Raw genomic sequence first — 24560 nt, 5'->3', positions numbered from 1 at the left:
TATTTCTACGGAATGTTAATGGAACTATCAAATAACTAAAAGTCGGCGCGCTACTCATAAAATGTCACAAGACATATTTTCTCATAAGGAAATATTGTCTGTGGAGAAAAGAATCAATGAGTAAAACTGCCTAACGAGAGATGAATTAATGATATCCCTTGCTTTGCTTCCAAGGTTGTCCATCTACTCCCTAATGTCCTTCAAGAAGTTTCAACTGCCAATGTCTTTCGATCAAATCTTTAGTGTGTGTGTTTGCCTCTAAAAACAATTAAAAATTCATTAGGAACGCACATGAAAATTATCCAAGTGCACGCAACGACTGAGGTTACCAGGTGTACCCGCACTCTGGAGTGGGTGGTTGTAGGTGTCTTAATGGTGGGTCTGTGGCTAAGATGGGTGCAGTGGGTGCTGGCCCCCCAACTTGATTAATTTAAATTGGGCCTCTCTGTGGCCGTCTCCAACCGTCGTTGTGCAGAATTCTCGCATGTTTGGCACGAATTAAGTTGTCGCAAGTGTTAAAGCAAAAGTTCTACGGGCTGTGTAGTGTATGCAAAAGTTGCATATTTATTGGTCGGTGCCACAGGGGGGCGTGTCCAGTACACGGCACTCATACACAAGTCGGAAACGCGTTCCACTTGTAAATGCAATTTTTCAAATAGCGGTGGCAGTTAATGAAAGAACGAATGATGAAACCTCCAGCTTGAAGGTAAAAGTTAATTGAGAGAACATTCATACTCGTAGTTAGACTTCAGCTTAAGGAAGTTGGATGGAAGATAAATCATTGTTGGAAATATCAAGACACATTTAAGATCCCATAAGGGTCATTCCACTATAGCTTCTGCATCTCCACCGATTTATATTAATTTCTTTTGCCATCATCGTCATCACTGTAAATGCTGCCTTCCCTCTTTCAACGAACTCTTTGTTCCCCAGGAGTTCAAATGGCTTCACAATGTTTTCACAGTCAAACGACTGACAATTTGCATAAACGTCGCGGACCCACACTCCGAATCAGAACCAGGACCAAGACCAAGACCCACTCCAAACTGAACCCTTTCCCCCGCTGGACGACACCAAAGTGAACCCCTTTCGAAAAGGGGGGGGGGTGAAAAAATCTGAAAAGCTTTTCAAACGTATGTTAACCCCGGTTGTTGTTCCTGTTTTCACACCAGGCTACATGTGACAGCAACAAACTTCCCCTCAAAAATATCCGTTGGGGCATGTATGGAGAGGGACAATTTCAACGCATTTTGTTTCATGTGTCAAATGTAAAATGACAGCAAATTTAATCGATTTATGCCTTTGTTTCCCTTCATTCGCAGATTTTTGGTTCCACAAATTGTACAGCTTCTCGAGTTATACTGGGAGGTGGGTGAGGCGTTGCTGAAGGCGTGGTAAGCTAAAATAAAATTCACCCTCCTCTTTTGGTTAATTAATTTATGCGCCTTCTCGCAAAAATGGGAAAAACTGTTCCCAATGGTTGAAAAAGTTTTGCGGCGAGGGAAGGCAAAAGTTGTATTCGATAAAAGGCGAACAAATTTAATTGAATTGAAATGTCTGCTTGACATGAGAACAACAACAATTATAGAGTCCCCACACACACCCCACTGCACTCCACTCTGCACTTTTTTTTAAATATTCTGCATTTTGCAATTATAAATAAAGATGGAAGAAACTGCTGAAAAGAAAAAACTATTAAATGATGAGGCAAATACATTTTTTGTATATATAGAAATTAGTTGTAGCTTTTCAGTAAAAAATATATACTATATAGAGTACATACATCTGTACAACAATCAACGGAACGTGTTGAATTTTCCTTTGCAAACGATTAAAAAATTAAAACTAAATTGCCAATTTGCATGTTGGCGCGTTGTTAGTGAATCGACTGCCTTGCCTTAACTTTGTACATAAATATATATATTATTCATATATATATATTGTATATACAAATTATAAGCACCTGAAATTGGGCGCAACAATGTCTGAAAGAGAGATGGGAACAGGGAGGAAAACACAATTTAATAAACATTTAAATAAGCTGCGTAGTGTCTGCCTGTATAAAGATGGGGGATGGCTGAGAAATTAATTAGGGCTGGCCAAGAGAATACGTGGAGAAGCTCTCACAGTTTCCTCCGTTTGTTCCGCTCAGCCAAGGTGTTGAGAGTCTTCAATTAGTCTTAAGCAGCCAACGGGAAGAGTGAACACCTCCTGAGGCAATGCTGTTCTACTAAATTGCAGTACAACATAAAAATAAACTAAGCAATGAAGCTATATAGAGATGTTGTGTTTCTCTACTTTTTCCAAGGGGAACTCAAAATTGATCATGGGAATTTATAAGAATTTGTATCAGAATTATATGTGGATGTCTGCATTATGCAAATAGTAAAATGGAAAGGAATAAGGAAGAATAAAATGGCTATGGGAAATATCTTAAATAAGTTCAACTGACGTAACAAATAGTACCACAGAAACATCGTAAATTTTATCTGCTTGCCTAAAAACATTTTTCTTCAATTACAAAAACTATTTAACCCGGAACTTTCCCAGGTACAAAACTCCATCAATACTTTGCCCCATAAAGGCCATTGTCAAAGGCTCACCCACTCTCCTCTGTGACGGAATTCAGAGCAAAACCAAAGCAATACCAAGCCTTGAGATCTTATCCCAACCCTGAACAAAAATATCAAATCCAATCAAATTGTCTTTCGGCTCTGGGGTCTGGGCTCAAAAACAATTTCATATGATTTATATGCATTCGACTTGGATCTCTGTTATGTATATAAAGTACCTCCTACAACACACTCTCCTGCTCTATGAAACTCATCTGCATCTCCGGCTGAACCATTGCAAATGAAGTTGCAAATCAAGTTGCAAGGGGATTTTTTTGGGAATGGTTTTTTGGGCGAGTGGAGAGTGTGGGGTAGCCAGCTCTGCATGCAACCAATTTCTGCCTATGACAGCCGCACAAAAGTTCAACTGATGATACATTGTGGCAGCAACTGCAGTCTGCCACACACACAGGAACATACACACACAAGCAGACCTAGCCAGACCTCGAATGGATTGCAGTTGCAGCAACGAGACGCCTGGTCTCTTCATTGTTTCGAGTTTCGAGTTCGTTTTGTGGTCGAAAAGTGTTGCAAACTGTGACTGAGAGTCGGAGGGGTAGTTGCCGCCAGTGGAAGCTGGTTTATGAAATGAAAGCAAAGATAAGACCAAAAGGGGGGAAATCCCTTTTTCGGGCCATGTTGTTGGGTGGCGGCAAATTGCATTTTGCAATGAGAAGTGGCAGCCAGCCGGGGCAGATGCACACACACGCCGATAAGGGGGGAGAGGATCTGCCACTTGGGGTATGAGGGCGTACCAGTATGGGGGAGTGGCAAGTTGACAATGTGCGAACAAATAATTCCATCAGCAAGAACAAAAGCGTCGAGTGTTTGTTTGGGTGGCGATGGCATCGGCATCAGACCACGTCGTCCCGTTGTCTGTCCCACGTTCATACGAAAGGACGAAGGGACCCCAGCATACCCTGTGCAAGTGTCTGAGTGTCTGTGCATGTGCACGTGCAATATGTTACACTTGCTGACTGGATGCTGCTGCTGCCCCATCCAATCCTCTGCTGAACTGAGCTGAGCTCCTGCAGTCAGCAATCTTGAAACGCCCTCTTCAAACTCTGAGTTTGCTCGATTATCATTGTTGAAATTTATGAATTGCATTGCAGCAGCAGCAGCAGCAGCAGGAACAGTGGCTATATGCAAAGAGAAGGGTGTTCTCTGTGGACGGGTGCAAGTGGGTGGTTTGGGGCATGCCCTGTTGGTCCATTCCGCACACAACTCAATTTGGGTTTTGAAGATTACGTTGCCAGATCCTTGTAGTAGAGTAAGTATTATGACATTGCGATAAGGAATTTGTATGCTATATCCTCTGTTAGTCTGACACGGAAAGAGTATTCCGCATTCCACCAATTGCCTACTTCAAAGCGTCTGTCTACTCAGCCAAAGCCTTATCATGATCTGACTGCCTCCTGCCGTCTAATTAGTTGTTTGTATTATCGGAACTTCATTATATTCACATTCATTCATATGAATACACACATACCATTCATAGTCACAGTTCGGCCCAGACAATTCTACCGAAAATAAATCAGGGCCCTTAAGCACGCAATTTCGACGCCCACGAGGCGTATGTGTAATGTTTAATGTCTGTTTGGGGAATGGGGATGAACCCCGCCGACCAACGACTTATTTCACCATGTCTAAGGGGCGTCCGTTTAATTGTTTCTCGTAATTTATACACGCATTAATTGCACATTTTTCTAAGCGCCATAAATCTGCGGCTCATTGGAAACATTTTCTCCTTTTTATTAATTTGCCAAAGGAGGTTGGGTCCAGTCGGGCGAAAAGGTTATAGTAAATGTGTGAGAATGTTGTGTGAATTCTATTAGCGATTCTTAGAACCCAAAAACATAAATATTCATTTGCTAGAGAACTTGATATAGTCTGAACAAAGGGCACACACTGTTAATGTGGTCTGGTTAAGCGGCTGGAAGTCGGACTAGTCTGGGTTGTGTAATAGTTTTTAAAGGCAACTAATTGGGAAGAACAATTGATTCTACATGCTTCAATCGAAAGTGGAATTATTTTAAAAGTAGCATTAGTCGATGCCTGTGGTCGATATTGGAAAGTTTTCACCAAACTTCTCGCTGGAAGCAAATTTCCTGGCTCCCATTATGAGGACTTTACTTTAGATAACAGTTCTATCGATGATGATTATATTCATACTAAACAGTGAGTTCCATCACATTTTATATCAGTTAGTTTTAATTAAATAATTAAAAATTGTTTAAATACCAGTTCCCAGTCGTTGCAGAAAAATAAAAGGAGATTTGGTGGTGTGCCAAAGCTATTTTATATAGTCTTTAATTTATCTCATTAAGGGGCTACAACAGAGAATTGTTTGCATTAACAAAGGGGTTTGTAATGTCAACAATTTGGCAAGGATAATGAATTCTTCATGCTTTAATCAAATATTGGGAAAGTAGAAAATAATATCCGATAAGTCGAGGTTTATGGACGTTAATGGAAGGGTTTCAGATGACTTTTTGGACCTTTGAAAGATTGTTATTCTATCAGTAACCAATGGTAAGTTCTTATAGATATAATATAAGTATTCTAAATCCAAGCTGAAGAATGTGAAAAGGATATACAAATTTCTTGCATAATTTTTGATAATTTATGACTTTTCCTGCACACTTTCATTGAAATTTTTCGCATAATTTTTCATGGCAATTCACTTCGCACTCCATCCCATAACTTCTCCTTTCGGGGTACTAACCCCCTGCATTGAAAGACAATATATCCTCGTTGAATTCCATTCCACTTTTGCGGTTGTGCCCATTTGATGCCACACTCATGACGCCGCTTATGATGATGATGATGCCGCCCATTGGTCAACGCGGTGCAATTTTACCGACCAATTCCGTGGCTGTGGATTGCGGGACCGAGCTCCTCCTGCACCAAAAACTGGATCGGATACCACCCCCCTCCTGCAGAGCGTTTCGTTCTCCGGCCATTTGTCGAAAGCAATATTTTCTGCATGCAAACCAAAAAATTTGCATATAAATGCGAAAACGCATTCAAACTAACAACGACCAAAAGGAGGAGCGAATGCAGGACGCGGATGTAGATGAGGATGTGGACTGAGACTGGAACTGCAAATGGAGCTATAGCTCCAGCTACAGCTCCAGCTCCGTGGTGTGTTGGTGCACAGAAGGGGTGGGCTCCGAGAGGCGGCCGGCTGGCCATGCGGAGGCTTCAGTGAAATAAATAAAGACGGGCAGAAAAAAAGCGGAAATTTTCAGTGCGAAGCGCGCCATCGAAAATGTACGAAAAAGTAATTAACTTGTGGGGCCAACCCGCTGAGTGGTGCAAGGAGTCGGGAAAGGGGAAAGGATAAAGGGAGCAGAGAAAGAGCTACCACCAAATGCAAATTTGGCCAAATGCACATTGCACTTTCGGCTAATGGCGGCCATTGGCGACGTCATCGTTGCAGGGCCAATGGTGCACAGTGGCACCAAATGGGATCATCAATTATGCTTTGAAAAAAACTGATGTAGAAATATGTGGGGATTCAGATCTTACAGTGGTAGAGCAATGATTTATTTTTTTGTTATCGTTAGTAATGAAAAATAGTCAAGAGTCAAGCGGATATTGATCTCTAGGATCCTCCTTAGACGGCATAAAATGCCCAAATGGAATAAAACTATGACTTATGCTTTGCCCAATCTGTAAATTATAGCTACTTATGAACAATTTCATTGGAATCGAATCGCGGAATCATTTTTTTTTTTCTTCAAAATCTTGGACCCACTGTGGCGGGTCGGCCATTGCCCACACACTCATACAGACATAGCTCAGCTCATACCCAGCTCAATGGCATGAAGTACCCAACCACGCCTCCCCTCCCCCTTTGGCATACTGTAGTAGTTTTCCCACTTCGACGCCCTAAACGTCCCTGCCAAAATGCTCTCTATATACAAATATATATGCACATCAGCCCTCCTCATCCCTCTACCCCCAGCACAGACACCGCATGGCCGACAAAATAATATCATTTGACGATCAAAGTAATTATTTTGCTTTGGTCTACAGCATAATTGTGGGTTCTACGCCGACTAGGGGTTGTCCAGGGGTCGGAGAGTAGTCGAGTTTTGCATGGGTAGAGGAGGAGCACACTTGGTGGCCTGAACCGTTGGACATTGCATGGCCGTCGCTTTGGTTGGCTGATTGCCGTACCAAATGTACAGTGGTTAGGCATTGATCATAATTTAATTAAATATTACTACAAATCATTGTTAATAATAAAGAAATGTGAAAGCAACATAACATATTCATTAAACGATCTAAAATTGTATATAATATTGTCAATATTATTTTTGTTTTTTGTGCCTTGGTACTTTCAGCATCCGTTTAAAATGTAATACGTTTTTTTGAGCCACTTAAATAAAATATTGGCGTTTCCTTTTTCCGTATTCTCTGTCCCAATGTGGCATGGGAATAGTCGTAGTTCAACCGGTTGGTACTTGCTACTGGTTGCCCTTCTCTCTCCCAGTGATGTTTGCCTTTTTGCACATGGTTGACATTTTCCCCAGCGCCATTTTGGCCATGTTGGGACTTGGCTAGGGACAGAGGGGCACAGGGAATGGAACTGGGACTGGGAGTGGAAGTGGGCCTGCACTTTTCCAAATAAAATGTCGCGCACTCGCTCTTTTTGGGCCAAGCCAATGCTGAAAATATGCAAATGCATGCAACAATTTCCCCTGGCCAGACGCCATTTTGTGGCATCAACTTTTGTGCGCCGCTCCGGCCGAACACGAGAAACCCAAATAAATTTATGTCATTCTTCGAAAAGGAAAATAGAGAGGTAGAAAGAGAGAGAGAGAGAGAAAACCAAAAGGAAAATTGAGAAAATTTTCAAATTGCATGCCATGCGGAACTCAGGAAAATTGAGTTGAATTTGTACTTATTATTTTCGTTATATAAAATACTTACATATATAAAGCATTAAATGTATGTTTAAACTTAGAGGCATGTACTGGAAGCATCGCCTGTTTCCTAATTACAGTTAAAAGCTCTCGCGCTCTCTCTCTCTTTTCTCTGTTTGGAGCCATTAAAAAGTTAGTCGGAAAGTTTTTCCTTGGCCAATTGTTGGCAAAGTGCTGAATTTTCGGCTTTCGCAACAGAGTAGATGGGGAAACTCCTCTTTTTTTTTGCAAACCAAACTAAAGTGCATGGGATGGATGCAGAATCTGCTTCTGTCTATGGATTCATATCAACATATCTCTACACAAAATAGCTCCACCCAAAACTCAATCGAAACTTCAACTGAAAACTGTGCAAAAGCCAACTCGGAAAAAAGTAATCAAAATGCAAAAAATCAGACAGCGGATGCAGGAGCAGGAGCAGGAGTCAGAGCATCAGCAACAGCACCAGCAAATATGGCCTCGGGGCATACCGCCAAACTGCATTCCAAATCAACAACAGAAGCTAACAAAACATGCATCAAGCTCATCAACATCCCCATCAGCAGCGGCAACTGTGGCAGCAACAACATCATGCAACATGATGGTTGCCAGCCAACAAAGTAGCAGCCGAAAATGGACGAAGGTGGCGGAGGCCTAACCCGATCTATGCCCAAGACTTGCCCGACTCTCCGAGCAGACAGACAGACAACTATTATAGCAACCACTGCAACATAGAGTGAAGAGCCCCAGACCCGACACTTATTACTCACCAAACCACTCTGCCACTCTGGCACTCCGCCACTCTGCCAGTTCATAATGAACTTGAGCCATTTGATTGACTCAAAGACGGAAAGAGTCTCGGCAGAGCCGCGCCGCGACGCTCCGCGCAACTTGATTCGCGACTTCGCCATATTTGCAATGAAAAATCGCAGTCTTCGAGGTCTGAGTCTGTGGCTGTGGCAGAATCTATAGCTGAGGCAATGAATGAATGATGAATGCCTGTTACAGTCTGCCTCTCCCAGTCGCAACTCTTCGGGGCAACATGGAAGCCAACAGTCGGAGGCCGCAGAGCAACATCTAAATGTGAATTTTATGCATTTTATACAAGACGAAGATGGAGACGAGACGAGACACAGTGGTCATAAATTATGAATTGTCATAAAGAATTATAATTTAGGGATTTATGGAAATTATTTGTGGGGCTTTTTTTATAGTCACGGGAAGGTTATCAATTTGTGTTCTTTGATGGAAGAAATATTATTCAAAACATTCACACTTTGGCCCACTGTGCCGAAACAGAGAAGAGGATGTGGCCTGGCTTGCGCAACATGTAATCCTTAATATGGCATGGCGGCATATATACAATCTATATACGAAATATATGTAGCTCTATATATGAAAACATATATAATATAAAAAGTGCTTTAGGCGCGGCACAGCTTTTTCAGCAGCAGAAACAGCGGCAGGCGGCAGATGGCAGCTGAAAGATGCAAAGATACTCGTACTCGTCCGCCAGGAGAGCACAGGAGGATGATGACGGGAGACGACGACAACGACGACGACGAACAACATCGAATGCTGACTCTGAAGAGGGAACCAGGGCATGCCCCATAGCATAGGTAGGAATCGGAGGGCTATAGAGGCTGAGAGATGGACGGAACGAAGTGCAGACATTGCGCATAATTTCGCGTACGTTTTGTGAATTTGTAATTTTGAAATTATTATTGCCAAGGCGGTGACTGCTGAGAGATGGGCCGAGGATGAGGTGAGAAGCAGCAGAGACCATGTGAGCCATGTTCTTTCAGGGTTCTTTTTGCTCTTCTCCTCCATCTCTACTTCTTGTTGTTGGAACAAATTGAGTCTGATTGGAAGTTTGTGCCAAGTTGGCTCTTGTGAAGCTCTGTTCGATTTGATTCGCTGCAAAAAAAAATACATTAGCAAAGAGGGAAATCAAGAATGTCGAAGGCGGTGCCCGTTTTTATGGAATTGGAAACTTTGGGAATATGCTTTTGGTGCGCTTTCTGTTTTGGTTTTGGTTTTGGCTGCGCTTTGCTTGGGTTTTGGTGTGGTTTTTGGGCTGAGAGCACCCACCCACACGGCACGACAAAGTTATGGGTGCCTTTCACCGACCTCATGGAAAAACTCATTCCTCTCCACACAAAAGAGAGCGATCCATTAAGTGAGCTTTTGACCAATTTTTTAACGCCGCGCTTGCGGTTATTTACACGGCATCACTCACACACAAAAATGATTCTCATAAATATGAGAGAAAAAATTACATCCGCAAGCCCGAACCCAGCTCACACCATCCCGGAGGAACTCAACTGAACTGAACTCTCAACTGTTTACTCATGTAAATAATTAAGCAAAATAATGGCGCTACAACAGGAACAACAAAGAAGGACCTTCGTTATGCGGCAGTGATTTTTCACACACATACCCATATGAGTGTCCAGCTGTGTGGATAAATGTGTGTGTGTCAACTGGACAATGGCGAAGACCTTTCAACTAGAAGGTACCTTCTATTCAAGGTGTAATATCAGAAGACAAGAATTCACGATCATCAGGAAGACACATGATTGCATTTCTTCAGCTCTAGGAGTCATTCGGAACCATTTACTCACATTGCATCGGTATAGAATATGCGTTTGTCGAATACATCTGTCATAGCTGCCACATTCATATTTTCCACTACAGCATACCTCTTTCGTTCTATGATTAAAGGGTATTCAAAAAAAAAAGACAAAGTGACGTTCAGGTTCATTGTTGTGGGTCCTTTTTGGCCATCAGCACGCGCTGCCCTCAACTCTTCGCTGCCCTCCTCCCTTTTGTCCACCTCCTTGCGTGTCTGGCGTGTGAAAAAAAAATGGTCAGCTTTATTTTTCATATTGTTAAGCAGACATCAGCCGCACCACACACACACACACACACACGCAGATTCACAAAGGAGCACACACGCAGCCTCATGCATTTTTTAACAAATTTATTGGGCGTAAAAAATTATATTTAATTGTGTGTTTGGAATTGTTTTCCGGGCTAAAGGTTACAAAAGACCCAAGCAATGAGCCCAACGGGGGTAAAGGATTAACAGAAGGAGGAACGGCCACAAAGGATAAGGGATATATACAGCTTTCAGCAGATCATTCATGGCAGATTTTCTGGGAAATCTAATAGACAGCTCATAGACAAAAAGTTATACTCTTAAGATTTTCACCAACATTTTCCTATGCACAAAAACCTGTACAACAACAAACCTTTAAGACACCTTCAACCACCAATTTGAAGAAGGAAAACCCAACCAAACCCATGCTCATCCTCAACTTCAGCGACCACAGAAAAGTTCGGGCAAGATGTCTTGACTCCTATTTACCTTGGCGCAAATAACATTTTCCAGGCTAGAAAGTAAAATTGTAAATGAATTATTGGATCCATTAGCAAAATCCATTTACACAAATTTAATGCCAAAGCAGCTTTCTCTGAATCACCATATTTCCCATCATTCATTTGGGTTTCGTTCGCTGCAAGAAAAACTTTACACACTTCGTTGAACTTTTTGGCAGGGCACGAAAGGGAGGACTCAGGAGATGGTTTTGAAAGGGTTAAGGATGAGGTGGAAATAAAAACTTAACAATTAAAAAATAAGCAAAGCAAAAGAAAACATTTTTAGATTTACGCATAATGCGCAAAGGGTTGTCTATCATCGTTCCAGCTGGAGCTGGAGTTCTTCTTTGGGAGTTCCACCTCCATTTCCGGTTCGATTTGCATAGGAAAATAGACAGACAAATGTGAATGTTGCTGGATGGTCTGTGAACATGCCCTCTAGCCTGTATGGCCAGACTTGCAGAGGGATGGTTGTCTGGGATTGGGGCTTCCTGTCACAATATTATTTTAACTTTGCCCGCCTTAAGTGCTGAAAGTTCTACTCAAATTCGGGTAAAGATGCAGTGCTCTAAAAGGGTGGATTCAAACCGAATAGTTCAATGTTTTCTATCACTAACCATTGGTTTATGCTATTAATGTATTATATACGATATGGATTTTCTGTAACACAAACAAAAGCCACAAAATTTATTTACACTTTTTATGTTTTGGCTGCTGACTAACTTTTCAATTTATTTACAAACCACTTAATTTGTTTTTATTTAATCAGATTCTGTTTTAATTACATTCTATACGCCGCGTTAAATCTGAAATTAAAAATGTATCCTGTACATACTTATATACTTCGATTTCGAGCACATTTTTTTGCGCGTACTTGTACGATCAATATTTATTGGAGTGTCGCCTGGCGTTGCTTTTTAATGCAATTACGGACAATGCAAACAATTGGTTTTTATAGACTTATAAACCATTTTTATAGGCAACTGTCTGTTTCTGCCCCTACACTCACACTCACACTCATACCCGTACACTCCTCTCTTCTCCCAGATTTATGTTCTGCTTTTTATTTATATTAACTTTTTTCAGTGGTTTTCTTCTTTTTTGTTTGTGTTCATTGTGTACATTAAGTGGCATTAATTATTATTTATGACATTGGTTTTTGCCATTCAATTTTTATGATATTTTTCAATAAATTAATGCTATTATGAGTTTTCTTTTGTCTTAAACAGCATTTTATATATTATAAAAATTAATTAATAACTATAAAAATGTTGATGTTGAGAACAAAACCTTAAACTCGCAATAGAAAATGGAAAAAGGATAAAAATGTCTGGATGGGACTCGGCGAGGGGAATGCTTAGTGTTTAGTGCTTCCTTAGTGCTAAATGAAAGCTGAGCCAAATAGATTACCAAAGCCCACATTTCTTCAAGATAGCTTCATCTGTGATAAGTCAGATTAAGCTGGATAAGTCCTATATTCTACTAAATCCAAATTCCATAACAAACCACATGCCACAAATGCCCCTGCCTCCACTGAGTATCCGAACATTAAAAGATAACATGACAGTCACGAGAGAAAAAATCACATTTTGATTGACCACAAAGCGTCGATATTGATTTACAACAAAAAGTACACTTATAGTAGTGCAGATTGGTCAGTGGGGAGAGACAGGGAAGAGAAGGAAGGGTAATTGTGAGCCAGGGCCAACTGTCGCCAGACGCCACTAGGGTTTCTTTTCGTGGCCTGACACTTGAGCAGAAGCAGAGGCAGAGACCTGGCCAAATCACATAACCCTCAGCCGAGTGGAGACCCAAAAGCCAAGCCAATAAGCAAGTCAGTTAGCTGCAACTGGTAACCCGAGCACCAAAGGTGGACTGGGGGACAGGGGACAGGGGACAGCGGAAAGTTGGCCAAATCGACGCCAGAACAAATTGAGCAGAAAACCAGAAGGCGCCATCGAGACAGGGAAAGAGATGAGGAGGTGACGTGTGATGGAAGTGGTAGTATCGAAGGATGTGGGGCAGATCGAACCTTCCATTTGGGCCTGGTATTTTGACACTTGCCACTCGTTCTGGCAAAAACAACAGTTATTTAGGCTTATAATGAATATGAGCAACAGACCGAAGGTCATCTCGTACCCAGCTCAATAGCCACACCACACCAGCAAGAAGAAGTCCTTCAAGGTTTCGTATTTAGTTCTCTCTCCTCTGCTTCTCGCTTTCTGGTGACATGTGGCGCCACGGAGTCATCCGCATAAACCAAAGCAATTTCCGGACCTGGCAACGAGCAGAGAACTAGAGTTTCTAGCCCATCGATAGACAAATTCCGAACTTACTTTGATGCCCAGCTCTAATGAAGACAGCAACAGCAGCAGCAGCAGCAGCAGCAACAACAACAGCATATTCTTTCCTAATGAATGACAGTTCAGGGAATCATCAAGCTCTAATAGAGAGCCCTGGCCTGAATGTCTGACTGACTCCCTGGAATGAAGCCTGACCGGGCAGCACAAGCACCAGCACCCTCCAGAAAGACATGGATAGCTAAAGAACGGAACGCTCTTTGTCTCATTAAAAAATTAGAATTTGAAGCAGGATATATTATTCTTTGAGTGCACTCTACAGATGGTGGTAGGACGGTTGTGTGGTAGGACTAGAATATGAAGGTTGTCATTGATGGAAAGAGTGGAGAAAATTACAAGATATATTCATCGAATTAACTAAACAAACAATTGATTGAATATCATAGCTAATGAAAGGTAGGAAGATTGATAAATATGTTGGTTACCTATCATCTTGGTATAGGACAAACATAGTTTAAGAGTAGTTTCGTTGAGCTAACAATTCATTAAAATAATTTTCTATGTTTCCAAAGAGTATCTTAACTTCGTCTGCAGCCACTTCAATAATTTTTTTTGCTAGGTTTTTTTCCGCCTTATCCATTTCCTTTTGCGCTTAAATCAACAACAATTTTTAATTTCATTTTTCAAACGTCGCTTTGATACCTGCACGCCGCATTAACACCCCATCCTCCCCCAACCCTAGTGTACGAGCACTCACACCTCCCCAAAAGTCCAAGGCCCGACCCTGACAGACGGACTGACTGACTGATGGACTCACTGACGGACTCAAGGCCCAGCCCAGCTCGTGGCTGATAATTTGATATGCCTCTGCCTGTTTATATGCGGTAGAGGGGTAGAGGAGGGTTCATCAGGGTGCTTTAATTTTATTTGCACAAAAGTGCGCGTCAATATTACCGAAAAAATACATTTGGACAAGGAAACGTCGCCTCGTGTTGGCCGTAATTTCTGTTTGTGTGTTGCTTTTTTTTCGCTCTGTGGCCAAAGCAAATAAAATTCATTATGAATTTCTAATTATATTTCCCGCCAAAGGCAACCCCCATTTGAAAGCCCGAAAAAAAGCTAAAAGTTGCCTCAAAAAAGTTTACATTTTTTTCCTCCGCCCCCCACTGAAGAAATGTCAAGCCGCACATTTGACAATGATGAATTTGCTTTGGCGATGGCTTCGCCTTCGGTTCGGGGCTTTGGACAGCAACCCCCGGATGACCGAAAATTACAACAAAAAAAATGCCTTAGATAAACTGATTAGGCACATCAATTGGGCAGCAGCACTCGCACTGGCACTGGCACTCTGCCGGAGGAAACCTTCACCTAATGGCAATTGTTTTGTGAAAATTGAATTTTCTTTTGTACTCCGACAGTGCATTGTCTGCCTGGTTACAGAAAAGTTGGTAGCGGAAGCGGGGGCTGTCTAATTAGAAATATGAAATAAGGCAAATGTTTTCTGCGGTTTTCTGCACCTGCTACCTCCAAGATAATGAGACTGAAAGGTGAAACAGAGCCTGGGGGTGGCATGACGTCGGTCTGGAATGGGGTATGGTTCTCCCTAAATTGGTAAAGGTATTTATTTAAATTATTATTGGACTTAATTATACGAGTAACGAAGTTGTGTTGGAAGGAATTCCAAATAATGGAAACCAATTTCAAGTTTTAGCTAAAGGCAGAGGGGAGTTTTTTCTTTGAATGGCAAAATGTGACCAGCTTTGGAGGTGAACAGCGAATGGAATATTTAAGCCGGAGAGCTATTGTAGAGGTACTTCAGATTATTTATATTTGAAAAGGGTTCAGTAGCAATTGTTGTAATAATGATATTGTAAGCGATGGTTAAGTAGTCCTTAAAGTATGAACAAAAGACGCTATACGATGGGTAGAAGGCAAGGAAGATATATTTACAGTTTAAATACATATTACCTAAGCGAAAATCCCGATACAAAACAAAACGCCTAAAATATTCCACACACATTTCCCCCACAAAAATATACATACAAAGTCCATCACATTAAATAAATGAAAGTCAAACAGCACAGATCATAAGTAGTGTAATACAATCTCCTCATTTAGCACATTAATTTCACACATTTAACTATTTGGCATTGGCTTCTATTTGCCCCACATTGATTGACCGATTGATGAAACTGAAACTAGCGAAATGGACTGCGAGTAAACAAAAAACCAAGCGGGGAAACCTTGGTTTCTACCTCTCCTACATAACGATTTTTGGTTATTAGACAGTGGACATCATTCTGTCGGACTATAGTGTATAAACACGAAAAAAAAAGCGACAGTCAGGAGCGGCTTGACCTATTTTATCTGATGCACAAAGGGAGAGAGATATGAGGGTGTGAGTACACAATGGGATGATATTGATGCATGCCGCTGCGGCTCGTTGATATAAATCAAACAACAATGAGAGACACAGATACAGATATGGTTACGGATAGCACACACACACACACACACACTCACACAAATGTACAGAGCACACACTCGAAATCGGAGGACGTTGAGGATAATGCTGCCTCTCAACACGAACACGCCTTTACCATTGTGTGCCCCGCCCCGACCAGCAACGACTCGTTCAGTTTTGCTCTGTTCCGCCCCATTGTCAACGCTAAGCAGCGTGTGAGGATTATTTCGCATTCTTTTGCAGGACTCTCCATGTCCTTTGTATAATTGGTTGTGTCACATACGCCATTCTGCATCATCCTACCTCATCAGTTCAGATCCCATATCCACATCCACATACGCATTTCCCATGCCCATTCCCATTCCCCCATTGTTGTGACTGTTGTCATTAGCTGTCGTTCCACTGTTCCACGTCCTTGTACGGCTTTTGGGCCCCAGACTACTTGTAGACACAGCGCAACATCTTTCGGGGCTTTGTTTTGGGTATTTAATGCTTCAATTGATTTTTGATTTAAGTGCCTCCCCGTTGACGTCGTTGGCCCAGACAGCTGCTGGCTTGGTCGGCAACCTTTTCGTGTATCAGAAGCTGCCCAGCAGGTTGCCTTTGCCCTCCTTCTTCTAAGTATCTGAAAGATCAGCTCGGGGCCAGCTAATTGAAAGTCTTTCCTACTGATGATGATGATGATGCTGCGTAAATAAAGGGAACCCCCGAAATGGATCATGAAGAAAAAAGAGAAACAAACAGGCAAATAACCCCACAGAAGCATCTGTCGTAGGATACCTAAACGATATCAGATTGTGTTTGAATTTTCTATCTAGAAGAAACTTTATAACACAGTCTTTAGAGAGTACACAAAAGGTTTACCAACAGCGTTAAAAGTACATCCAAAGTACATCCCCGACTTCCAGTTGAGTCACAACATAATTCTAGAAATTTATTTACTGCCAAAACAGAGCAAAACAAATGACAGGAACTACGTAATAACTGAAAACCTGATAATGGCATCATCAGCTGTACTGCATCATACACATGGCACTCTCTGTGAAACAGAGATAAGCCTCGCGTGAAGCAAAGTAAATCCATCTTTTGAGCTCAAAAGCTCTGAAAGTCAATTCCCGCCAGACAGTTGCCAATATTCACTCATAAAGTCAGGACGTACCCAGGTCTGCTATATCACCACCGAAAATGAGATTACACTTGCTTTGTTTACTGGGGCTGCTCAGCCTCACTGACTTGACCCGCGCAGCCAGTAATCTGATCTGCTACTATGACTCGGCCTCCTATCTGCGTCAGGGTCTGGGTAAGCTAGTGCCCAACGATCTGGAGCTGGCCCTGCAGTTCTGCACTCATCTGGTTTATGGCTATGCGGGTCTCAAACCCGGAACCAATGAACTCTTCAGCCTCAATGTGGACCTGGACATGTTCCATTACAAGGACATAACGAATCTTCATGCAAGGTTCCCTCAACTGAAGATTCTCCTGAGTGTTGGCGGTGATCATGATGTGGACACGGCTCATCCTAACAAATATGTGGAGCTACTGGAAGCGAATCGCACCACCCAGCAGAACTTTATAGACAGCAGCATGATACTGCTGAAACGGAATGGCTTTGATGGCTTGGATCTGGCCTTCCAGCTGCCACGGAATAAAGCAAGGAAGGTACATGGATCCATTGGCGGCTACTGGAAGCAGTTCAAGAAGCTCTTCACTGGAGATTTCATCGTGGATCCTCAAGCCGAGCAGCACAAGTCACAGTTTACCGATTTGGTGGAGAATATACACAATGCATTTAGCCATGCCAATCTGATGTTAACTCTGACTGTTTTACCAAATGTGAATGCCACTTGTAAGTAGAAAGATAACTACAGTAAACTCTCATGATTTAATATATTTCCTTTGCTGTTAGGGTACTTTGATGTCCCAAAGCTGCATCCCAAGCTGAATTACATCAATCTGGCCGCCTTCGACTTCCTCACGCCTGTTCGTAATCCGGAAGAGGCTGACTATACCGCACCCATCTTCCAGCCAGAGGAACAGAATCGCTTGCCCCATTTGAATGTCGAATTCCAGGTGAATTACTGGCTGCAAAATCATTGTCCTGCCCAAAAATTGCACCTGGGAATTGCCAGCTATGGTCGGGCCTGGCAACTAACCAAAAACTCCGGTCTGAGTGGACTTCCTGTGGTGCCTGAAACCTATGGACCAGCACCTGGTGGCCTACAGATTGGCAGTGCCGAGGGTTTGCTCAGTTGGCCAGAGATTTGCTCGAAGCTGGCGCAGAACTCAACGGCTGTGTATAGGGGAGCCACGGCGCCCTTACGAAAAGTAACAGATCTGACCCAGAAATACGGCAACTACGCTCTACGTCCGGCCGATGAGAATGGAGACCATGGCCTGTGGCTAAGCTACGATGATCCAGACTTTGCAGGCATTAAGGCGGTGTATGCCAAAAACAGGGGACTCGGCGGCATGGCAGTGTTCGATTTGGGCTGCGACGACTTTCGGGGCCTCTGCACAGGCCAGAAGTTTCCAATAATACGTTCTATTAAATATTTCATGGGATGAATGGGGTATTGCCATACAGTTGTACGTAGAACTCTAAGTGTGATGGCAAAATAAATTTGTAAATTCTAATCAGCGATCGCATTTCAATGTTTCTAATTTGTTTTTACTTTAAGTTTTTTTATTTTCGATTCTGAATGGCCTCATACACTTGACCCTCAGTCGCTGTCTCGTCATTAACTGTACAGCATTAAGTCACTCCGAGAATAAGTAAAGTAAACTTGGATCGGAATCGACTCAGAGTCAGACTCGGACTCGACTCTCTCTCTCTCTCTCTCTCCACGCAAAGCTCTACTTGCTTAAGCTTTTGTGTTGTCATTGCTTCTCGTTTTAATACGATTTCAGTTTCCATTTCAGTTTCATTTGCAGCTTTAGCTTCGACTTTAGTTCGATTTCATTTGATCGGCGCTGCGGTTGTGTTGCGTATTATATCCGAGGCGAAATGAAGGTGTTGCTGTGGCTATCGGCTGTCGCGTGCCTCCTTGTGGCTGGCACTGAAGCCGCCTCCAATCTGGTCTGCTACTATGACTCCTCCAGTTATGTGAGAGAAGGTATGTAAAGTGTTTGAATGAGCCCCCAAGTGTTGCGACAGTTGTACACATTAACAGGTGTGTATCTTGGGTAGCAGACGTTTGTGGGAGATGTGGGTACAATTGTACTCATGGAATATACATTTTGAGAATTCCTTGCACGAAGAGGACGACTAATAATGAATGCTTTTGCTTGAATGTGCATAATATTACCGATAATAATATTAAACCGAAAACCCTTCAAATGTATAGCTTAGTCTGCCTCAACAAATGTAAATACTTTGATTAGCATGTGCCAAACTCACGCACCTCTAAAAAAACAACAAAATACAGAATACAAAAAAATACCCGCTAATCAAGTTACATAACCATTTGTGTATTCAAAACAAAACTGGGAATTAATTCAATTCAATTCCAAATGCTTATCGCACAACCAGATAGATAGAGAAACTGAAACTGAAACAGAGAGCGAAATCTAGTTCTACTCAATCAGCGGCCCACTGTCGGGGGAGGTCAGTGGCTTATCGGACAAGTTTTTTTCTACCAAAGAGAGCGAGAGAGAAGCCTGAGAGAGCCGCTGCTCTCCCGCTGAGCTCTGTTTTGGATGCAGACAAAGAGCGTAAACACGGTTGTTGTTCACTTCTTAAAAGCTAATTACAGTTTGAGTTCACTTACCAAACAATAATAATGAGCAGTAATTATGGAATGATAATCCAAAAGGGAGAAGGTATGAGTTAAGTATTTTGATTCACTGAAACGGATCTGATCTGGTTTGAAATGAAAACCAGAGCGTACAACACACAGCGAGTCCAACACGACAACTGCCCCAACAGCGGCTTGACGCTTGCAGAGATTGAAACAAGTGGCAAGCAGAGCAGCAAGTGACTCAGCAGCGTTGCACAGTGGGTTGAAGTTCACAAAATGTGGCAATAAAATGAATCGAAATGTAGTTAGCCAAATATTAATATGAATTCTAGATTTATTCTAGATTTTATTGGTGAAGAATAACAGAAGCAGATCGTGAAAAGTTCCTAAACAGAAATCCCCTACAGAAAGAACTTTTGACACCCACTGTGCCACGCACCCAAGTGAACAACAATGAACCGCTCGCTGGGCTCACACTGCTGGCGTTCAATTAAGCCACTGAAAACGGCGAGACAATGGAGATGACAAACCACACAGTGGGGTGTGGGTAGGTAGGGAGGGGGAAAGGCCACGAGAGACAGTTCAATGCAGAGGGGGAGAGCGAAAGATCGTCGCATGCGGTGGCGGCAGCTTGTGTTGAGAGCAGAGCGGAGTAGTCCGCGTGTCCGAGTCGGATCTGTCGACGGTCGGATCGTCGCTCTCAGATAGTGTCCGAGCTCTCCGAGCTGTGGAGATGACAATTATTTGTCATTCAAGCCATTGTCAGGGGACGACTGCAATTTGTCGTGCATCTTATGCATATTAAATTAAGCGATATACCCACAACCACAATAACCCCCCACCACGCCATTCGCTTTGCAGGCTTGGGCAAGCTGCTAAATCCCGACTTGGAGATCGCTTTGCAATTTTGCACGCATCTGGTGTACGGCTACGCGGGCCTACGTGCGGACAACTACCAGGCGCACAGCCTCAACGAGAATCTGGACATTTACAAGCACCAGTACTCCGAGGTGACGTCCCTCAAGCGCAAGTATCCCCATCTCAAGGTGCTGCTGAGTGTGGGCGGTGATCATGACATCGATGTGGAGCATCCCAACAAATACATTGAGCTACTGGAGGGCGAGAAGGTGCGACAGGTTGGCTTCATTCAGTCGGCCTTTGCCCTGGTGAAGAACTATGGATTCGATGGCCTGGATTTAGCCTATCAGTTCCCCAGGAACAAGCCGAGGAAGGTTCATGGCGATGTCGGTTCAGCCTGGAAGAGCATTAAGAAACTCTTTACGGGTGACTTTATCGTGGACCCACAGTCAGCTCTGCACAAGGAACAGTTTACGGCATTTGTGCGCGACGTGAAGGACTCCCTGCGGCCCGATGGCTTGCTGCTCAGTTTGACTGTCCTTCCCAATGTTAACTCTACATGTGAGTACCACATTTGTTTCTCTCTAGAATACAGATCTTCAATCCTCCTGCTCTTTAGGGTACTTTGATATCCCCGCCTTAAATGGTCTGGTGGACTTTGTGAACTTGGCCGCTTTCGATTTCCTCACGCCCGCTCGTAATCCCGAGGAGGCTGACTTCACCGGACCCATCTACAATCCAGAATCAAAGGATCGTCTGGCACACTACAATGCCGACTTCCAGGTGAATTACTGGCTCCAGCAGGGCTTCCCCTCAAGCAAACTCAATCTGGGTGTGTCCACCTATGGCAATGCCTGGAAACTCACAGCCGATTCGGGTCTGGAAGGAGTCCCAGTGGTGCCGCACACAGATGGAGCAGCCAAGGAGGGTTCCCAGTCCCAGAAGCCCGGACTTCTGAGCTACGCCGAGATCTGTGGCAAGCTGAGCAATCCCCAGAACCAATACCTCAAGGGTAACGATGCGCCTCTGCGTCGTGTCACCGATCCCACAAAACGCTTTGGCACCTACGCTTTCCGTCCTGTCGACGGAGCCGTCACCGATGGCATCTGGGTGAGCTATGACGATCCCGATGGTGCCTCCAACAAGGCGGCATATGCCCGTGTGAAGAATCTCGGAGGCGTGGCACTGTTCGATCTGAGCTACGACGATTTCCGTGGCCAGTGCACTGGCGACAAGTACCCAATTCTGCGTGCCGTCAAATATCGATTGTAAATGTAATTTGAAAAGAGATTTTTGCATGTGGAGGATTAAATTTAATACATTTTGATTGTATTTTAAATGTTTATGTTTTTTCTTTAGAGACGGGCCATCTGTAAGCTGGACTAGTATTTACTTAGAATTGTTTGTCTAACAAAGTGTGCGGAAATGTCTACAAAAAGAAACTTACAGCCGTTGTCAAAGCTGTAGAGCCCAGTGGAGTTTAGACAGCAACGGAACACACTTATTTTCGTTTTCAAAATTAGATTTGTGCTCTTTTTCTTAGAAATTTCCAGTTCTGTGATTGCGACTATTAGACCTTGTAGCCGCAATAATCTCGTAAATCTGTGAACAAATTTCGGTCAAAATATTTATCCATTGCCGGGGACATACATATGAGTCGGCCTTGCTAATTCGTCAACACCTTGGCAGAGTCTTATATAGTGGATGGAGTCTTATCACTAGCTACATCCCACCCATAAATAGCTGCTGAAGATTTGCGTATTTAAACTATGAGTCGCTGGGCATTATCTCTCGAGTAAACTGGAAGTAAACTGTGGGTACACAAAAGTATTGCTGTTGCTTCTTATTCTGTGTAAATTACCCGAGCCTGAGTGATCTCATTGAACTCGGTGTCAGCCTGTCACTTGATCGCAAACAATTTCGTTGAAATTTCTTGATAATAAGCCCCACGAATTACGTTTCGCGTCCGCCTATTGTGCATACGATACGATACGTTTGGTGTTCGGTTCGGGGAAACGCTGAGACGACTCTACAAAAGCTCCGAACACGGGCAAACCCATTTACAGTGCCATTTGAATTCAGTTTTATTCCGCATCTCGCCAGAGTCGGACATAAATATCACCTGCCTAATTGGGCAACGCAACGCTGTCGTCACTCTACTCGTGAATCTCTCTGTAACCTGATTAACGCTCTCTAAGTCTACACGATGATGTGCTCCTCTCTGTGGCTCGGCCTGGGGCTGAGTGTGATGCTCTTGGCTTCGTTTTCATCGGTAAACGCAGCTCCTAATCTGGTGTGCTTCTATGACTCGCAGGGCTTCCAGCGTCAGGGTAAGTGTCGAGTGTTTTTTGCTCAAATTTCCCCCAATTTAAACTTGCCGTTTGCCCCCCCGTTCTCTCCGCGACCCGGCCTAGGCCTGGCACAATTTACAATGACGGATGTGGAACTGGCACTGCAGTTTTGCACACACATAGTCTACGGCTATGCGGGTGTCAATGCGGACAACTCTGAGCTGCAGAGCATCAACAAGCGGCTGGACTACGAGCAGCGACACTTGGCCCAGATAACGGCGCTTAAGGACCGCTATCCGCACATCAAGTTCCTGCTGAGTGTGGGCGGCGATGCCGACCAGAACGAGGGTAATCAATACATCAAGCTCTTGGAGTCTGGTCAGCAAGGTCACAGACGCTTCATCGAGTCCGCGCGCGATGTGGTGCGTCGCTTCAACTTTGATGGCTTGGATCTGGCCCTACAGCTCCCACGGAATAAGCCACGCAAGGTGCACGGCGACGTGGGCTCGGCCTGGAAGAGCTTCAAAAAGTTCTTCACAGGCGATTATATTGTGGATGAAGACTCAGAGACGCACAAGGCACAGTTGACGGCTCTGATTAAAGATCTGAGCAGTGCCTTTAAAGACAATAATCTTCTGTTGAGTCTCACTGTTTTGCCCAATGTCAACTCCAGCTGTAAGTGGATGCCATGCACTCCAGAAGCATTCCATAAACCAATGTCTCCATCTTTATTTAGGGTACTATGATGCCCCTGCCATTGCACCCAGCTTGGACTTTATCAATCTGGGAACCTTTGATTTCCTCACTCCTCAACGGAATCCCGAAGAAGCCGACTTCTCAGCGCCTCTGTACGAGGCCTTTGGACAGAATCGTCTGGGCCACTACAATGTCAACTTTCAACTGGAACACTGGCTGCTGCAGCGCGTGCCCGCCAACAAGCTAAACATCGGCATTGCCACATATGGCAGGGCCTGGAAACTGAGCAGCGGCTCTGGGGACACGGGCATGCCCGTGGTGACCGCCACAGAGGGCGCTGCACCAGCCGGACGTCAGAGCAAGAAGGAGGGAATGCTGAACTGGGCCGAGATCTGTCAACTGATGCCGAATCCCAGCAATACGAATGCCAAAGGAGCCGACGCTCCTGTGCGCCGCGTGCTCGACCCCACCAAGCGCTACGGCAGCTACGCCTTCCGTGCCGCCGACTCCAACGGCGAGCATGGTCTGTGGATCAGCTACGATGATCCCGATTCGGCGTCCAGCAAGGCCTCGTATGTGCGCTCCAAGAATCTGGGCGGCGTGGCCTTGTTCGATCTGACTCAGGATGACTTCCGTGGCCAGTGCACCACCGATCGCTTCCCCATGCTGCGTGCCATCAAGTATCGCCTGCTCTAAAGACCATAAAGACATCATCAGAGCCACAGCCACGCAAATGTCACAATGTTGGGAAAGAAGGAAAAAAATGTATCCAAGGGTCCAACGGGTGTTCCAAATGTCACCCAATGGGTTTCTGTCGCTGTCCCTTTTTGCAAATTAATTACAAAGTTGTAAACTAAAATGCACCGCAAATTAATTCGATGTGCTGGCTCCATGCGGGGTGCAGGGCACAGGGAATTACTGGATAGCAGTAGCTCCTATCATCTCTCTCTCTGGGCTGGGGCTTTAATTGCCTCTTTGCATTGAATTGTTTGGCGCCCACGTCTGCTGCCGAGTGGCATCGCGGCGAACCGCTCGCTTTATCATTTCGGACCCATCTTGGTCAAATGGCATTTTGTGTGGTGGCCTTTTTTGTGTTTCTGCCGTTCGGTTTGCTTTGCTTTGCAGATTTGCCAGATTTTGTCTTTGGCAAAAGCTGCAGTTGCAACTGCGCAACTTGGTTTTGTGTAATTGGCGCTACATACGCGACGCGACCCCTGCACAAGCCGGACTCTAGGCTACACTCCACTCCGAACCTCGATCCTCGGATCCACATGCGTACTGGCGGAGTCTTGGGCCTCACCAGGTGAC

At 43.9% G+C, this 24560-nt stretch overlaps 3 protein-coding genes across 3 annotated transcripts in view; 2 read left to right on the top strand and 1 right to left on the bottom strand.

The window, feature by feature from the left end:
• Positions 1 to 19595, bottom strand: part of LOC117582660 — a 49723-nt gene extending 30128 nt beyond the window's left edge. Inside the window, exon 1 of the mRNA XM_034270573.1 lies at positions 19438 to 19595. The gene's annotated coding sequence lies outside the window, so the exon portion shown is untranslated. The remainder of the gene's footprint in view (positions 1 to 19437) is intronic.
• On the top strand, positions 16791 to 18322 carry LOC117582661 (chitinase-like protein Idgf1). Its single transcript, XM_034270574.1, has 2 exons — positions 16791 to 17516; positions 17577 to 18322. The coding sequence occupies exons 1-2, from the start codon at positions 16856 to 16858 to the stop codon at positions 18233 to 18235; spliced, it is 1320 nt and encodes a 439-aa protein (XP_034126465.1). The 5' UTR covers positions 16791 to 16855; the 3' UTR covers positions 18236 to 18322.
• Positions 18604 to 23948, top strand: LOC117582226. The gene is made up of 6 exons (XM_034269833.1): positions 18604 to 18783; positions 20269 to 20826; positions 20885 to 21533; positions 22462 to 22595; positions 22680 to 23231; positions 23293 to 23948. Exons 1-6 carry the CDS (start codon positions 18675 to 18677, stop codon positions 23946 to 23948), a joined length of 2658 nt encoding a protein of 885 aa, XP_034125724.1. The 5' UTR covers positions 18604 to 18674.
• The last annotated feature ends 612 nt before the right edge of the window (positions 23949 to 24560 follow it).

Source organism: Drosophila guanche, unplaced genomic scaffold, assembly GCF_900245975.1.
Source record: "Drosophila guanche unplaced genomic scaffold, DGUA_6, whole genome shotgun sequence".
NCBI lineage: Eukaryota > Metazoa > Arthropoda > Insecta > Diptera > Drosophilidae > Drosophila > Drosophila guanche.
The sequence above is the reverse complement of the archived record's forward strand: the minus strand, read 5'-3'. Positions and strand labels throughout refer to the sequence as shown.

Bases quoted from the DNA above. Each gene is read 5' to 3' on its own strand.
- LOC117582661 (XM_034270574.1), top strand. From the start codon at position 16,856: ATGAGATTACACTTGCTTTGTTTACTGGGGCTGCTCAGCCTCACTGAC. The intron at 17,517-17,576 runs GTAAGTAGAAAG...CTTTGCTGTTAG, and splicing joins ACCAAATGTGAATGCCACTT to GGTACTTTGATGTCCCAAAG.
- LOC117582226 (XM_034269833.1), top strand. From the start codon at position 18,675: ATGAAGGTGTTGCTGTGGCTATCGGCTGTCGCGTGCCTCCTTGTGGCT. The intron at 20,827-20,884 runs GTGAGTACCACA...CCTGCTCTTTAG, and splicing joins TCCCAATGTTAACTCTACAT to GGTACTTTGATATCCCCGCC. The intron at 21,534-22,461 runs GTAAATGTAATT...TAACGCTCTCTA, and splicing joins CGTGCCGTCAAATATCGATT to AGTCTACACGATGATGTGCT.